Source organism: Trachemys scripta, chromosome 9, assembly GCF_013100865.1.
Source record: "Trachemys scripta elegans isolate TJP31775 chromosome 9, CAS_Tse_1.0, whole genome shotgun sequence".
NCBI classification, from domain to species: Eukaryota; Metazoa; Chordata; order Testudines; family Emydidae; genus Trachemys; species Trachemys scripta.
Window position 1 is genome coordinate 143,713 of NC_048306.1, and position 17,302 is coordinate 161,014.

General features: G+C 43.8%; 1 protein-coding gene across 2 annotated transcripts in view; it reads right to left on the reverse strand.

Moving 5' to 3' along the window:
• TAF1 (TATA-box binding protein associated factor 1) overlaps positions 1 to 17,302 on the reverse strand; it is a 116,308-nt gene that overhangs the window by 51,085 nt on the left and 47,921 nt on the right. For both annotated transcript variants that reach the window (XM_034782697.1, XM_034782696.1), the window contains exons 17-23: positions 14,121 to 14,262; positions 7,144 to 7,274; positions 5,760 to 5,840; positions 4,362 to 4,511; positions 4,073 to 4,192; positions 3,718 to 3,893; positions 2,453 to 2,694 (exon numbers count right to left, since the gene is read on the reverse strand). In XM_034782697.1, the coding sequence (XP_034638588.1) occupies positions 2,453 to 2,694; positions 3,718 to 3,893; positions 4,073 to 4,192; positions 4,362 to 4,511; positions 5,760 to 5,840; positions 7,144 to 7,274; positions 14,121 to 14,262 (1,042 nt within the window). The remainder of the gene's footprint in view (positions 1 to 2,452; positions 2,695 to 3,717; positions 3,894 to 4,072; positions 4,193 to 4,361; positions 4,512 to 5,759; positions 5,841 to 7,143; positions 7,275 to 14,120; positions 14,263 to 17,302) is intronic.

The following is a 17,302-nucleotide window of genomic DNA, read 5'->3' on the forward strand; positions in this document are numbered from 1 at the left end:
AGTTGCCATTGCCCTAGTTGAGTGTTTCCTGATCCCATGTGGAGTTCTGCCTGCCCTGATTGCTGCTACTACCTATTTAAACACTGTTGCCTTAGAGGCTCTGTTATCTTCTTTACAAATGGCATATATAAACACATAACCCATGTGACTTTCTGAAGGCTCGGTTCTGTGCAAGTAGAAATCCAAGACCTTCTGACATCCAGCCTGATTGAGACCTTCTGTCAGCCAAAGGAAAAGTTGGTAATGTCCTCGTGGTTAAATGTCCCCTCTGTCAAAGAACTTTTTTCTAGTCTGAGTTTCCTGCCTGCAGTGGCAATACCACATTACAGATCAATCCACTACCGATTCAATAGTGATCAATTTTGATCAGAATAAGATGTAACAACAATGATGGTCTGAGCAACTGGGCATTGCTGGAAGTTGTTTTTGTGGAGGTGAGATGTTTTACTGGCATGGTAAGGACATATCACAATACTATAGTGTAGACAAGCCCTAGGTGTAGATGTACTCCAAATTACACTCTTCTCTGCTGAGGCACTACAGGATAGCTGCCCAAGTTTTTCCAGAATAAATTGCTACAACACAGTGTGGTAGATTTGGACACACAAACACGACTAACGCCTAGAATGTGTTGTGAAAATCTGTTGCACATATACAACTGTGGTGTAACCAGATGAGGGTGTCACAAATTGTTAAAATAACATCGTACTAATTATAAAGTAAATAAAGCTCTAGAGCAGTGGTTTTCAACCTTTTTTCATTTGCTGATCCCTAAAAATTTTCAAATAGAGGTGTGGACCCTTCTGGAAATCTTAGACATAGTCTGTGGGTCTTAGACCTAGAGGTCCACGGCCGATAGGTTGAAAACCACTGCGGTAGAAAAAAGTCTGCAAACCTCTCTCAAGAGTAAAGGAATTCTGAGCAGAATGCAGCACTTGACATCCTAAACAAATCAGCCCAAACTTGATAGCTTTATAACAGAACTATAAAATCAGCAGGCAAAGGGAACACAATAGATATTAATCTTCACGCCTTAAGCTAATCCATCTATGTGCTTGGGGGTAGGAAGACAATACCACCCTCCACCTCTTTTGAATAAGCACATTCAAACAAGCACATTGTAGTGAGTCGGTGTGGCTCCCCTCCTGCCCAGAAGAGGGAGCCCGCGGTGCAGGCACCAGAGTGGGTGGAACCACCGCCGCCTGTCCCCACCCCCCGGAAGTCAAGGGGCAGGACAGGAAGTATAAAGGCCGGCCGTCAGAGCTCAGTCCGCGCCCAGCCACCACAGGGAGCAGATGTGCGGCCGGGAGCTCCCGACCAAGAGACCTCCGAGGCCTGGGCCCTAACTGGCCTGAGCTACCCCGGGCACGCTACGAGGAGGAGCCGCCGGAGCCCGTCCGAGCCCGTCGCTGGGAGCATCCCTGGGAGCCCCACCCCACTAACCCTGAGGGCGAGACTGCACCCGAACCCCTCCGCCCCTGCTGCTACCCAGAGGAGCCGCCTGAGTGCCGTTGGCCTGACTTCCCGGCAGAGCTACCGGACCTGCCACCAAGCCCTGGCCGAGAGGAGCCCATGCAGATGGACTGGCCCGAGCCCGGTGCGACGAACGAGGTAGGCTCTGAGGGGGATCATGGAAGTAGCCCGGGGGTAGCCGACCCCGGTCCGGCTGCAACCGAGTGTGAGCCAATGTCAGTGTGTTGCGGTCTGGATACCCCACTGACCTGCGGCGGCAGTACCCGCTGCTAGGGCCCCGGGCTGGAACGCAGTGGAGTGGGTGGGCCTGCGTTCTCCCCCCCCCTGCAACCCCGCTCATGGGTGGCAGGCTTCCCCCTCACCCAACGCCCGCCTACAAGAGCCTAAGCGTGCCTCACCTGCTTATTCGCTCAGCCCCTGCAATTAAGGGCCTGAGCTCTAACTGTGTTTGCCCCGCCCTGATCCAGGGCCTGGGCTCCTGAACTGTTTGCTCGCTCAGCCCCTGCAACCAAGGGCCTGAGCTTTAACTGTGCTTGCCCCGCCCTGATCCAGGGCCTGGGCTCCCCAGCTGCTCGACTGCTCACCCCCTGCACCAGAGGGCCTGACCCCCGGACTCCCGATTGTCCGCTCAGCCCCTCCCTGAGGGCCGGAGCCCTGAGTTAGCTGTTGGCTTTGCTCCGCCCCGGTACCAGAGGGCCGGAGCTTCGGGACTAACGGACTGCTTGTCCCCACAATAGTGAGTCGGTGTGGCTCCCCTCCTGCCCGGAAGGGTCGAGCCCCGGCACAGACCTATTACACACATCAATGCATAATTATGAGGATTATGCACCTTTCTCTGAAGCAACAGTTCAGACAGGACACTGAGCTACACAAAGCACTGGTCTGGTCGAATAAAGTAATTCCTAGGTACTCCAAGATTGTTTTCCACACCATCACCACATCGCCTGCCCCCAGCACCACACTTATTGCAATCACTCACACAATCCTTTTTTGTCTCTCCTGTCCTTTTTGCTCCTTTCCTTGTCATTGCCACTGTCTTCTCCCAGAAGCATCCTCTGCAGCTCCTTCCGCTCCTGTTCTTCTCTTTCCCGAGACAGCTGTGAGCTGGTTTTCTTGTTCTGTAACATATTCTCAATATTCTTTCCCATCTCCTCGAAGTCACTGTCCTCAGCTGAGCTGCTGTCTGTGTCTGTTGATAAGATCTCAGTTGATTCTAAAACTCTGAAACAGGAGACAGCTTCAAAGTCAGTTATCTTACAAACCACAAGTGCATCGCCATCTACCACCACCCTCCATGCATAAATGAAAGGACAAAAGTGACAGCAGTAGGTATGAAACCAGCCCTCCCAAACAGTAGCCTGGAATGTACATATACCCCTCAAACTGTTAATCAACTCTCCTGCTTCAGCCATCCTGCAGCTTCTGCTCCCAAAAGGATCCCAAACTCAATGCCCCTCCTCGCATTCAATTGTCCTTCTCTCCATAGTGATAGTCCACTCATCTGCCTACCCTGCTGGCTCTCAGACCAACATTTTGGTTAAAGAACCTGGGGCTGGTCTACACTGAAAAGTTACAATCGGCATAACTACATTTCTCAGGGCTATAAAAAATCCACACCCCCAAGAGACGCAGTTAAGCCAACCTAACCCCCAGGTGTAGTTAGAGCTAGGTTGATGGAAGAGGTCTTCTATAGCTACCGCCTCTTAGAGAGGTGGATTACCTACAGCAAAGGGAGAACCCCTCCTGTTGCTGCGGTATGTGTCTACACTGAAGTGCTGCTGCAGCCGTGCTGCTGTAGTGTTTTAAATGTAGATATAGCCTTGGAATGGAGATGTAAATGTTACGAGCTATAGTAACACATAAAAGGGTGTGGAGCCAGTAGTTGCTACCCAACAGACAGGGGTAAGAAGCTAGCAAACTGTGACCGTAGAAACAGAGCTCTGGGGAATATCATGCCACACCTGCCAGGGTATGGTGCCAGACTTCCATTCTGGATCTTTCCCAAAAGGTCTGCAAACAAGAGAACACCAAAACCATCCCGATATTTTCTATAAACATTCCCACAAAGCCCTCATCCTCAGTGCTCTATTAATGTGGCTCAGCTGGACAAATCAACATGAATCCCCACTATGCTCTGCAGCTCACAGGCATTCAAAGTCCATAAGGCCCATAAGCAAAGCAAAAGACTCTAGGCTCCTGTCTGGGGAACGGACAGGAAGCTGTAAATACCTGATAAGAACTTACTTATTCTGCAAGTCGAAGATGCGCTGACACTCCTCTTTATATCTCTCCTGATGTTCTGCCACTGAGAACCGAGACCCACGTGCAAATTTACTCATAGGCCCCTCCCCTGAGCGAGCCTGCTCTGTGGACATTGTGCGCACCACATCAATCACTTCCCAACGGGAAAGCTTCTTAATCTGAGAAACAAGACACACACTAGAAAAGGCTTCAGGAGACAGATAGTTCAGGGAGGAGGATCCGTAGTCAGAAAGGCTAGAGTTAAAAGTGAGCCCTCTCCATAAGCCACTCTGGATCCATCTAACAAAGTTTCCCATGGACAGGGCTCCATACTGTGCAGCTCCTGTATCAAGCTCACCTCTTCTTCAGGAACACCAAATTTACGTAGAAGCTGTTTGGCATTTTTGAGAGACAGACGCCGGAGATCAGCATCCGTCCCTGTCACGGTCTTCTTCACTGGCTGTGGCTCCTTGTCATCCTGTTCAGAGAAAGACATAGCTTCTGAACGTCATCACACACATTAACCTTTTCTGTATTCTCATTCCCTCTGTCTGACATCCTCTCAAACCGCCCCTCCCACCCTATCTTTATTCCACTTCTTCAGACTTATCCCTCTTGCCCCACGCCAGCCTTGGGAACATATCTACCTTCTGCTGGGTTGGTTTGTTTGGGATCTTCACATAAGAGAATCCTTCACCACAACCTGTAGGATCTGCCACACCAGTCACTTCCAGAAGACACTTCCCCTTCATAGCAGCAATGAAGGCTCGTGTGGTATTCCAAGGAGCTGTGCGCACCTGCCATAAAGGAGAGGAATAGGCCATCACACTTTTGTCACTCTCACCAGGGAGAGATTTCCACCCATTCTGTTTTTGGCCCCACCAAAATTTCAAGCAAATTAAACAGTTTTTACTAATGTTCTCAAGTTTAATTTACTGACAGCCCAGAGTTTTTAATGGACATAAACTGAGTAAACCATAAACACACACATGAACTGTCCTCATTCAGAGGAAACTTTTATGTTCAAACAGCTTTAAAAATACAGTGAAATAAATATAGACATCTGCATTCCCTGATGTGCTGAGCCCTCCTGACCTGTGCTGTCACCTTAGCTCTCTCCTCTCCCAGGCACCTCTGCTCATGCTAGCACTAGCTGATGCCTCATGGACCCCTGCTGTACCATCAGATTGCATTACTATATTTTTATTAGATCTAAGTTTATAGTCTGTCAAATTGAACCGCTTAGGGTCTGCAGTAATCTCCTTCGAGAATGGGACACGGATCACCACAGTCCACTCACTACTTAGACTCCCTCTTTATCTTGGATATTTCTAAGACTTCCATCATCTTGGTAACTAAACACTAAATAACAATTAAAGGGAGCAATGACAAAGTCCACAGAGTGGTCTAGTCTCCATTTCGCCATTCTCCAGGTTCTCCTCCACTTCTTTTCATGGTGCTTTTCTTCTTGTCTTTCTAACTCCCAACTCAACTCCCCACCATGGATTCGTCAATGAAGAGATGCTGACAAGGCTCTTCCCCCTAGGCCTATGGTCAGACTCTCAGGCGTATCTACCAGCAGCATCACTGTAGAGTGAGCACAGTTGCTTTGGTGGGAGCTGGGTGGATAATACAGTCTCAGATAATACAGTCCTAGCTATTACAACTAGTCAGTGAAATTCAGAGCACTACTGTAATGTGTTCAGGCCATGCTTTGCTGTTATATTAGCTGTAGTTTTGGCATAGATTTTACCGTCAGCCCCAGGACACTTAGCACATAATAGGCTAGTGGGGGTAGGCTTGTATCCCAGTTTGCCACAACTAACTATTTGTACAGACAAGCCCTTGCACCAAGTCCATTTTGCAGCAAGGAGTGGATTCCTCAGAAAAAAAGGGGGGGGGGAGGAGTGGAAATCATGATTATACAATCCACACCCAAAAGAAAATGTGTTCTCCATTTGAAAAAACATTTTATTTATTTGCTACCAGACTAGTTTACAGGCCATCATATGTCTAACCCTTTCCCTGCTCTGCCATGACAGTACCTCATCATCAATCTTCATCTGGAAGTCCTCTTCATTCTCTTCCTCTGGGGCAAAGAACGATTTTTCCCCATAACCTGCATCCTGTAGAAAAACAGAAGAAAAAAAAAATCAAACTCCCAAATTATAAAAAGGACCCATGAGAAAAGGAAAAAACAGAGTACTATGAGACTGACAGTCTCCAACAGAGAACAGACCAAGTGTAGTATACAGAACACACTGTGGGGAGAGACCCACCAGGAGATTAACAAAGCTGAAACATGCATCAGCATTTGGACTAGGATTACCATATTTCAGGTTCCCTAAAAAAGGATACTGCCGGGGGGGGGGGGGGGAAGAGGGGGGGGGGGTTGGGGGGGGGAGCTGAAGAAGGGGATGGGTATTTGAGGGGGGTGCTGGAGGGGTGCGTGTACAAGCCCAACAAGGAAAATGACAGACCACCACTGGCCATCACGTACAGCTCCCAGCTAAAACCTCTCCAGCGTATTATCAATGATCTACAACCTATCCTGGAAAACGATCCCTCACTCTCACAGACCTTGGGAGGCAGGCCAGTCCTCACTTACAGACAACCCCTCAACCTGAAGCAAATACTCACCAGCAACTACACACCACACCACAGAAACACCAAGCCAGGAACCAATCCCTGTAGCAAACCTCGTTGCCTACTCTGTCCCCATATCTACTCTAGCAACACCATCAGAGGACCCAACCATATCAGCCACACCATCAGGGGCTCATTCACCAGCACGTCTACTAGTGTTATATATGCCATCATGTGCCAGCAATGACCCTCTGCCATGTACATCGGCCAAACCGGACAGTCCCTACGTAAAAGAATAAATGGACACAAATCGGACATCAGGAATGGTAACATACAAAAGCCAGTAGGAGAACACTTCAATCTCCCTGGACATTCTATAACAGATTAAAAAGTAACTATTCTTGAACAAAAAAACTTCAGAAACAGACTTCAAAGAGAAACTGCAGAACTAAAATTCATTTGCAAATTTAACCATTAATTTGGGCTTGAATGGGGACTGGAAGTGGCTGGCTCATTACAAAAGCAGCTTTGCATCTCCTGGAATTGACACCTCCTCATCTATTATTGGGAGTGAACTACATCCACCCTGATCGAATTGGCCCTATCAACACTGGTTCTCCACTTGTGAGTTACTCCCTTCTCTTCATGTGTCACTATATAATGCCTGCATCTGTAACTTTCACTCTATGCATCTGAAGTAGTAAGTTTTTTTACCCACGAAAGCTTATGCCTAAGTAAATCTGTTAGTCTTTAAGGTGCCACCAGACTCCTTGTTGTTTTCACAAAGAAAGAGTTACCTGTAATATATCAGTATATATCAGTTAGCCTGCAAGAGACATTTACCTTTAGCCGCTGTTCAGCTGCAATCATGCTATAATAGGCGCAGCACTGCTCTGGGGACACCATCGCTCTTATTTCCTCTTCTGTTGGTAATCTGAAGTCTGACTTTAATACCCACCAATTTGAGTCCATCCCTGAAAAATGCAGAAATGAGGAGGTTACTTACTTGTAACAGGGACCATCCCTCAAAAAAGAAGGAGAGGATACTTACATGTAACTAGAGGTTCTTTAAGATGTGAGGTCCCTATCTGTATTCAACTATGCGCCCTCCTTCCCCTCTGCTTTGGATCTCTTGTATTCACGGTGGAGAAGGAACTGGAGATGCGGTCAGTCTGCCCTACCCTTTATCATCTCGGACGAAACCATGAGACAAGCCAAGGGAGCACGTGTGGACCAATGGACACTACTACTTTCAAAATCTCCAATTTTGGACACATGATGCGCTTGCATAAACACTCAGTGGAGTACAGATAGGGACCACACTTCTCAAAGAAACTTGTTTGTAGCTGGAGTAACAACAACTTCTCTTTTTCTTCTCCTTCAAGCAATGGTCCCTACTGTATTCCACTGAGGGTGATTAACAAGCAGTACCTACGTCGGAAAAGGGTGCAAGAATGAGGATGGAATAGTTGAGCAGAGGATAGCGGTTCCGAATGAGGCATCCATCGCAGAATCCTGTACCAAGGCGTAATGTGTAGCAAAGGTATGTACTGAACTTCACATGGCTGCTCTGCATATGTCCTGAAGCAGCACATCTTGGAGGGTGGCTATGGTTGATGCCTGGGCTCTTGTGGAATGGGCCCTCACCCTAAGGGGTGGAGGTAGTCCAGATAACTGATAGCACAGTGTAATGTACCCCAAAATCCACTTGGAGAGTCTCTGTGTGGAAATCGCCTGTCCCTTGACTCTTTCAACTATTGTAATAAACAAATCTAGGGGATTTCTTGATCAGTCTCATCCTCTGTAGATAGAAGGACAAGGCCCAGCAGACGAGGGAGTGAAGTCGACATTCCTCTTCTAAAGCATGAGGCTTTAGGAAGAAAGCAGGTAAGTGGATGGATTGGTTGAGATGAAACTGGATATGACCTTTGGCAGAAAATTGGTATGTAGGCACAGGGGGACTTTATCCTTATGGGAAATAGTGAAAGGAGGATCCGCCATCACGGCCCCAAGTTCACCTACCCTTCTCACCGGGTCCTGGGCGAAAACCAGTCTGCCACTGAGTGGCAGATGGAAGGCCGAGATGGCCGCCAAATTGATCTTGATTGATGAAAGAGACCAGCCCTGGAGCTTGAGATGCAGAAGGTAGTCTAAAATCAGCTACAATGAGGCTCACTCAGGCTGGATGCCTTTATCCGAGGTCCAACAGGTGAACCGCTTCCATTTGGCCAGGTAGATTGCTCTGATAGAGGGCTTTCTACTTCCCAACAGAATCTGCTGGACATCGGCCAAGCACTGCTGCTCTTGCTCATTCAACCACGCAGCAGCCAAGTCGTCAGGTGCCGCGCCACCAGATTTGGATGCAGAAGACTGGTTTTGGGACAGCAAGTCCAGCCTGAGTGGCAGCTGGAACAGAATTGCCACCGAAAAGTCCAGCAGCACGCTGTACCAGTGCTGGCACAGGCAAGCCAGCACTATGAGGATCACCTTCACTCTGTCCTGCTTGATCTTCATGAGGACCCTTGGGAACAACAGCATCAGAGGAAAGGCGTACATCAGAGCCCCCGACCATGGGAATAGAAAAGCGTTCGACAGGGATCCCCTATCCATGCCCCTTATTGAGCAAAAGACGTGGCATTTCCTGGTCTGCAAACTGGTCCACGTAGGGAGTTCCTCACTTGTAGAAGATGGAGCTGGCCACCTCCGGATGGAGGGACCGCTCATGGTGAGACGAGAAGGTCCTGCTGAGGCAATCTGCCAAAGCGTTCTTGGCCCGTGGAAGGTGAGTGGCAATAAGATGTATACTGTGCCACAGACAGAGGTCCCAGAACCTGAGGGCTACATCCTCTCAGCTACATTCCAAATCTCAATGATTCTAGTATAACATCCAGTAATGGGAACAAATTAAACAAATCCCCGATATTAAAAACAAATTAGGGTTAGACAGATTTTTTGCTTCAATTACGTTTATCATGGTCAATGTCTTGCAGCTAAGAGACCGCAGTGCCACCTCTTCCCCTGCCTCTTAACACTTAAGTTTCAAAAGCTTTTAAAACATCAGCGCACCAAGTATGTCCCAATCAGGGTGGATAAAAATGAATGTTTGTTTGTTTTAATTTAAATAAAAAAATCTGATTTTTTTGATAAAATGCTTTTTGAGGAAAAAAATCTATCTAAAGACAGTTTTCATTAAGATCATTATATATCTCAAAGATATCTTATCATGAAGTAGGGATTATAAATTCTAATTCTATCGTATGAGACAATATATTCATGTAATGTTTAAAAAAAGTTTTGTAAATGAGTTCCAATAGTTCATGGATTAGTGACCCAATTTTATGGGGTTCCAGGGGCTTCTGTATAGATTATTTAGGTTAATCTTTCTATCTACCCAATGGGACTCGGTATCTTCTAGACTGAGTACTATCAGAGATGCTTAGTATTGCAATTCTCAAACTATGGATTTGTGTCTCCAGAGATAACACGCCTGTTAACAGCAAAAAATTTTTTAAATAAATTAATTAAATTAATTAGTTAATCTATAGAGGTGAGAAATAACAGACCTCAACCCTTTTGTCCTTCTGCAAATTTGTGTACACAGAGTCAATCCCTTACCTCTCTCTAAAAGTGCAAAGTTTCAGAAAGTTCAATGAATAGAAGATAGTTGGGGGCGGAATAGATCTGGACAAGGAGAAGAAGTCTGGAGATAAATGTGAGAAGGGAAGGACAGGCAGTAGAACAAAAGTGAAATTGTTTGAGCAGCACATTCCAGAAGTCTTGAGGTCTTTCTGAGTGTAGCCTTCATTGATTTGAGATCTTCCATACCATTCTCTCACTAACAGGAAAAACCTATAATGGCAGCAGGCCGTAAAAGAGACCCAGTTTGGGAATATTTTAATGAAGTTCCTCTACCTGTGGGTAAGACAGGCATACATGCAAAATGCAAACAGTGCAAAAAAGAAATGCAAGGCCCGGTTGTCCGAATGAAACAACGCCATGAGAAGTGTTCCTTCTCAGGAGGAAGCTGCGTTGAAGATGATGAAAGGAACATGTCTGAACATGCAGGATCTTCAGGTTGGTAAACTTTTTTATTTCATACTTCTTTCATAAGGACTGTCTGTCTTCCCTCTGGACTATTCTTGAATTCTCATATTTAAGCAAAAAATATAGTTGTTACTCTATGGTACTATCATTTTAGATGCAGTTATGATAAAAAATAAATAGCTGAAATAGGTAGATCTTCCTTTTACAATTTCACCTTTAAAGTAGTACTGCATGTCAGTGAATGCAATGAGTAACACTAAATGAGCAGAATGGTAATAATAATTAAATAACTGCATTGACTTATTTTATTTAGGAGAATCCATCCTCAACATACAGGATTCTGAAGACTATCCACCTTCAAGATCACCATCATTTTCTATACTTTCAGAGTTATCTGCCAATGATAGTGTTTCAGTCACATCATGTATGTCACATAGCCACACTATATCATCTGTAGTAAAAAGAAAAAAAATCTCCATCATCCAGAAACAACAGATAAGATTGTGATAGGAACCAGCAGATTACAAAAAGTAATTGATGAAAAAATTGCCTGGTTTGTTTATGCAACAAACTCTCCTTTCCGTATGATTGAGAACTCACACTTCATTAACATGGTTCAGTCATTAAGACCAGGCTACAGTCCACCCAACAGAGCAGATGTCCCAGACAAATTGCTGGATAAAGTGTATGAAAGAGAAATTGAGCAATGTGCAAAAGGTCTAGAGGGCGAAATTATTAACCTGAGTCATGATGGGTGGAGCAATGTCCACAATGATCCTGTTGTATGTGCTTGTGTGACAACAGAAGAAGGGAATGTCTTCCTTACAGAAACAATTGATACATCAGGATAATGCCCACACAGCAGAATACTTACAAGAAGTAAAAGTAAAAGCTATAACAAACTGTGAAAAAAAATTCAAATGTCTAGTACGCAGCTTGGTCACAGACAATGCTGCAATTGTATCCAAGATAAGAAGAAATTATTTAGAAGAGAGTGAAGAGAGTCCCAAGCTAATAACATACGGTTGCAGTTCTCATTTGATGCATCTCCTAGTCAAAGATTTCAGTGTTCCAGAAATAAAGGCTAATGAAATCGCAAAATACTTCCGTAACAACCACTTTGCAGCAGCCGCTCTGAAAAAAGTGGGAGGAACCAAGCTAACTATGCCACAAGACGTGCGACGGAACTCAGTAGTGGACTGTTTTGAGTACTATATCAAGAACTGGCCTAATCTGATGACAGTTTGTGAACAAAATCGTGAAAAAATAGATGGCACTGTCACAGCCAAAGTTCTCAACATTGGGCTTAAGAGAAATGTTGAACACATGCTGAGTACCCTGAAGCCTATTTCTGTAGCCTTAAACAAAATGCAGGGAAATAGCTGTTTTATTGCTGACACTGTTGAAATTTGGAAGGAACTGAGTGAGATCTTAAAAAGAGAAATATGCAATGTCAGAGTTAAATTACAAGCATTAAAAAAACCGAATGGGACAAGCACTATCTCCAGCTCATTTTCTTGCAAATATTCTCAATACTCAGCACCAGGGTCAAACCTTAACTGCTGAAGAAGAGTTGGTGGCTATGACATGGACATCCAACAATCATCCCTCCAAAATGCAACTATAATAAACTTCAGAGCTAAGGGTGAACCATTCAAGAAATACATGTTTGCTGATGATGTTTTAAAGGAAGTCATACCAGCGAACTGGTGGAAATCACTTAAGCACTTGGATTCAGAGACTGTTGAAGTGATAATCTGACTTAACAGCAGTAGCTTCTTCTGCTGGTGTAGAAAGAATATTTTCTTCCTTTGGACTAATTCATTTCAAATTGAGAAATCGTTTGGGATCTGAAAAAGCAGGAAAGCTTGTTTTTCTTTTCCAGATTATGAACAAACAGGAAAATGAAGGTGAAGACAATGACTGAGTTAGCTGCAGAAGCCAATATTTTAAGTTTTTCATGTTGATCTGGCTGACATAGTCGATTTAACTTTTTTTTTAATATATTTCATTTAACTATTTTAGTTAAAAACAATTTTAACAAAAACAAACCTGATTTTAAAAAAACTTGAATGTTTAACTAAATTCAAAAATTCATATGCTTCTTTTGTTAAAATATTATATGTTTGCTGTTGAAGAAAAAAATCCAGAATACATAACGTTGTTGTTTTAGTTAAATAAAACAATTTAAATGTCTGTCTGGTGATGTTCTCCTCCTAATACAGCCTGGCAAGAAAATACTCCAAATATTAATGATTAACCTGTTGAATTGGAGATAGTTCACCTCCCAATGACTTCATAAATATCTGCTTCAATTACCTTTGGTAAATGAAATAACCAAACAATCAATGTTCTGATATAGCTGTAAAACTATTCTGAAAAGTTTTCAAAATAAATCACTTTAAAAATGTATAGTGTGTACCTTCTAAAAATGAAACCTACATCTATCTCTGAGTTGTAAAGAATATGTATTAAGGTTATAACAACCAAAAAGAATGCACTTTTATTTACAAATCCATGATTAAATCGAGTCTTCCTGACTAGTGATTTAAATTATTATTTTAAATCTAATCCACCCTGGTCCCAGGCATTTATTCCTCTTCTCATTCCCCAACATCCCTATAAATCCACTTTTCTTGGAACCATCCAATACAGAGCTCTACACTACTTCCTTCTTGCCTCTTTGGCTACATCTACACTACAGTGGGGGGTCGATTTAAGATACGCAAATTCAGCTACGTGAATAGCGTAGCTGAATTCGACGTATCGCAGCCGACTTACCCCGCTCTAGGGACGGCGGCAAAATCGACCTCTGCGGCTTCCTGTCGACGGCGCTTACTCCCACCTGCGCTGGTGGAGTAAGACCGTCGATTCGGGAATCGATTGTCGCGTCCCATCCCCGAGAGGTCGATTTCTACCCGCCGATTCAGGCGGGTAGTGTAGACCTAGCCTTTGTGTTTCTGGCATTCTGTGTATGGTATTTGCTTGAATCAGACTGTCAAACTCTTAGGGCAGAGGCAAGAATTCAGTTTGTCTTTGTAAGACACAATGTGCACTACCACACAGAGTAAGAATTTCTCTCAGTGCCAGCAGGAAAATGAGGGGGTTGTGTGCAAGTTAGTATAGAAAGTTCAGTGCCAACCTGATAAATCCCTACTCCAAAGGGTTTACAACAGCAGTGGCCACTTTTGGCCCTCGAGATCAACTGTGTTAAGAAGAAAATTTGTATTTGTAAATTGAAAAGGTGTTTGCTGAATCAGGCCTTTAGGATTTTTAAACCAATGCATTCAAATAACACCCATCACTACAGGGAGGAGGAAAGACGTGCCACCTCAACTGCAGAGTACACATGATTTGCATCAGAGCAGCTGCTGTCCCTTCCCAGCTACTCAGCAGCTCCCCTGTAGGCCTCTTGCTGCATTGCAGTGGCAGGAGGAGAGTAACTAGCTGCTCCACTGCCTCTTTTCCTGCCAATCTGTGGAAGGCAAAGACACAAGTTTGGAGCAGAACTGGCTCTGCTGAGCCTGGAGAAATAGCTGAAGCACTACTGTGGCCCCTTAACCCTTTTTTAAATAATACGTTGAGGTCTCAGGCTGAAGAGGCCGGACATCATTTGTTCACATTCAAACAAGCTAGAGTACATAAACAAGAGGTGGATGTGGCCTTTTGGGAAGAGGTTGGCTTTCAGCTGTTTCTTGAAGGTGGTAAGAGGATGGCAGACTAAAAAGCTGATCTTCTTGAGTGATTAATGAGCTACATGGAAGACTCTGGATTACCTGTGCGTTTAAAGTCAGCACATAGCTTTAGCCGCTTTCGAATGCTGCTCTCTGAGTGTGAAGGAAATGCCTTTTTGATATCCTCCATGCGAATTCTCCGGGGCCGGTCTCTGCTCTTCCAGAACAAGCGATAAATGAAGACCTAGAAAGCAAGCCAAGAAAATTGCTGAATGCTTTGTGTGCTGAGCACTCATTGAAGATGGAATTTAGTATAGGCAGGGCTAACAGTGCTGCCTATACTTAAAAACGACCAACATTTCCCATCAGAAGAGCCACTTTCCGTTGCTTATAACTTTATCAAACTAATGATTTAGGTTTAAATTGTCCATGCCAGGTATCTGCCTACAGCTGAATTTTTTTTTGGAAAGTATCAACCAAAACGGTTCAGCCATTTCCAAGAACAAGATTAGTGAAAAATATGTTTTGCCCAAGTTAAAAAAAAATTCTTATGACCTATTAGAATCTCTAGTCTCTATATTTTGGAACCAGGGACTTGAAATTTGACAGGAGGAGGTCACCCTGGTGTGAGGAATATGCCTTTTCTTGGTCCTGTGAATAAACATGCAAATTTGGGAGGGGGAGGAGAGTTATAAAACCCTTTGAAAAATCTCAATGCTCCATACAGACTTGCAAATTTGGCAGCTAAATTCTCCAAAGATTTGGGCTGCATTAAGTATGCTCCAGCATGGTGTGGCAGGGACTAAGCAGGACCTTCCCTGCACCTGCTCTTCCCAGCTTCTGTGGCACTTGCCACAGAAACTGAGAGCTCAGAGACCCTTCTGCTCTCAATATTCCCCCTGCTGTCACTTAGCAACCTAGCTGAAATGCAAAGACAACCCAGAAGGGGGTACAAAAGTAAGATTTGGATAAAGAGCCTGCAGAGGGAAGGGAGAAAAAACTGGGAATGGCTGAACAAGGAGACTGGAACAAGGATCCTCAAAAGGGCAGGGAGAGAAAGGGGGAAGAGGAGAAAGACAAACTGAGAGAAAGCCAAGAGGGGGAGACTCAAGGAGACAGGCTGGAGGGGAAAGAGCAAGAAGTGTCTGTGGGAACTCTCACCCTTCAGAACTAGGAATGGAACCAAGATTCTTGAGTTTCACCATTCCTCTGCTGTCAACAAATATCTGTGAAACCTACTGGTAAAGTATGTGTCTCATCCGCCTCTAGTGGCTGGATCACATACAACCTCCTACTGCAATCAGTTACTTTATTAGCTCAAGTAGCAAAGGTCTCTTCTGTGGATCAAAAGGTTCCAACACTGCTGATTACCCATGTCGGAATCAAAGGATTCCATATGATGGATTTTTTTCAGTTTGCTTTTTTAAAACTTAGAAAATTACACACACAAAAAATGTGTTAAAAGAACATTAAGATTGCAAAGTCAAATACTCAAAAGCTCAGAAGTGCCAGAATTAAGGCTGCCTGTACTACCTTAATTTGGCCCCCTTGTGCATATGCATTATGATAGTCTTTAATTACATGATCACATACCATTATATCCATGGGTGACCAGATAAGATGAAGATAATATCGGGACACCGGGCGCGCGGGGGGGGAAGGGGGTGGCAGCACTATGTGGTGCTGAAGGAGGCTGTCTATAGGATCACTACCTCATCTGTTGCAGAAGTTGGAAGGTGTGTAGTAAATGAGGCAGGGGAATCACAGGAAGAGAAAATACGTCTCCTGGTTAAGGCATTTAAGCCTGTCCTAGAGAATTGGATTCTATCCCTGCCTCTGCCACAGAGTTTCTATAAGATGCGAGGCAAGCCATTTGAACCAAAACTTGTCATCAGTGGTCATTAATTGTGTGTTTCTCATTTTTTTTGTGCCCAACTTGAAACATCTGGGGCCTGATTTGCAGAAGTGCTCTGCCCCTCAACTGGCACTGAAGTAGCCAAACCTGTACTTTGAACATATAAAGGGATATATAATGTTAAGTTCTATGAAAAATCAAGTCCTAAACATCTCAAATTGGGCACCCAAAATTGGTGGAAACTTTTTATTTTCTTCTTGGTGCTCCATCTATAAAATGGGAATAATACCACCCCATCACCTCACAGAGGCGTTGTGAAAATAAATTCATTAATGTTTATGAAGCATTTAGATACTATAATGATAAGCACCATAGAAAGGCCCAGGAGGAAATGAATAATTCTGTCTTCAGTGCAGAGCTTGATTAGTGTGAAGTAAATAAGGCCTGGGGCCACACACTAAACAATGAGTCTAAAACAAACTACTGAATACCTGCTCATTCAATAAGCATTGTCCACCCTGTGCACTGAATAAGACAGGGATTGTGTGGGGGTGAAGTATGTAATCAATTAAAGACTGTACCATAATCCATATGCACAAGGGGGCCAAATCCAGGTTGCATGGGCAACCTTAATTCTGGTATTTCTGAACTTTTGAGTGCTTGAGTGCAACCTTAACTGTCTTTTAACATACATTAGTTTTCAATTAACAGTATACATATCTGTGATTACAGGTCCAAATCCCTGATATACCAGGCCTCTGTACTCCTATCATGTTGAATAGCAGAAGTTGTTTCTGTGTTTCAGAGAGGAATTTTAGATTGGATAACAACAACAGCAAGCTAGATAATTTAACTACAAACTGCTGTGTTATGATGAAGTAACATCTTTAGCTTTTCTTTTTATTTCTTTCTATTAGTATACTGAGTAGTTCATAATAAATATGGATACTAGCAGATTATGTCTGATATTGTGTTTATAATTCTATTAGCTGGCAAAGAGACCGAAAAGCTGTTAGTTACATACAAAATTAAAAGCTATCTAAAATATTATGCAATACACTCCTGCAATTTAAGAAACTTTTGTTGCCAAGGGAAACTCGTAAGTATTAGAAGTATTTTGAATCATGCTGTCTATTTTAAATAAAAATGTAATCCATAAAAATATAACAAAGGTATCTGTTTTATACTAAAAGGGACATGGTCAACTTGTACACTGAGAGACTAATGTGAACTAAAAACCTAAAGTGAATCCAACCAAAATTTTATAAGGGCCAAGTGACAAAGAGGCCTAATTGATGGATTGGCAGTTTCACAGTAAAATTAAGATATGAAATGATCCTACCAACTTTATCACTGAAGTGATCAGAACAACCAGGTACTGATAAGATACAGACAGCTGTTTTGTCTCGTTTCATTAACTGTTACACAG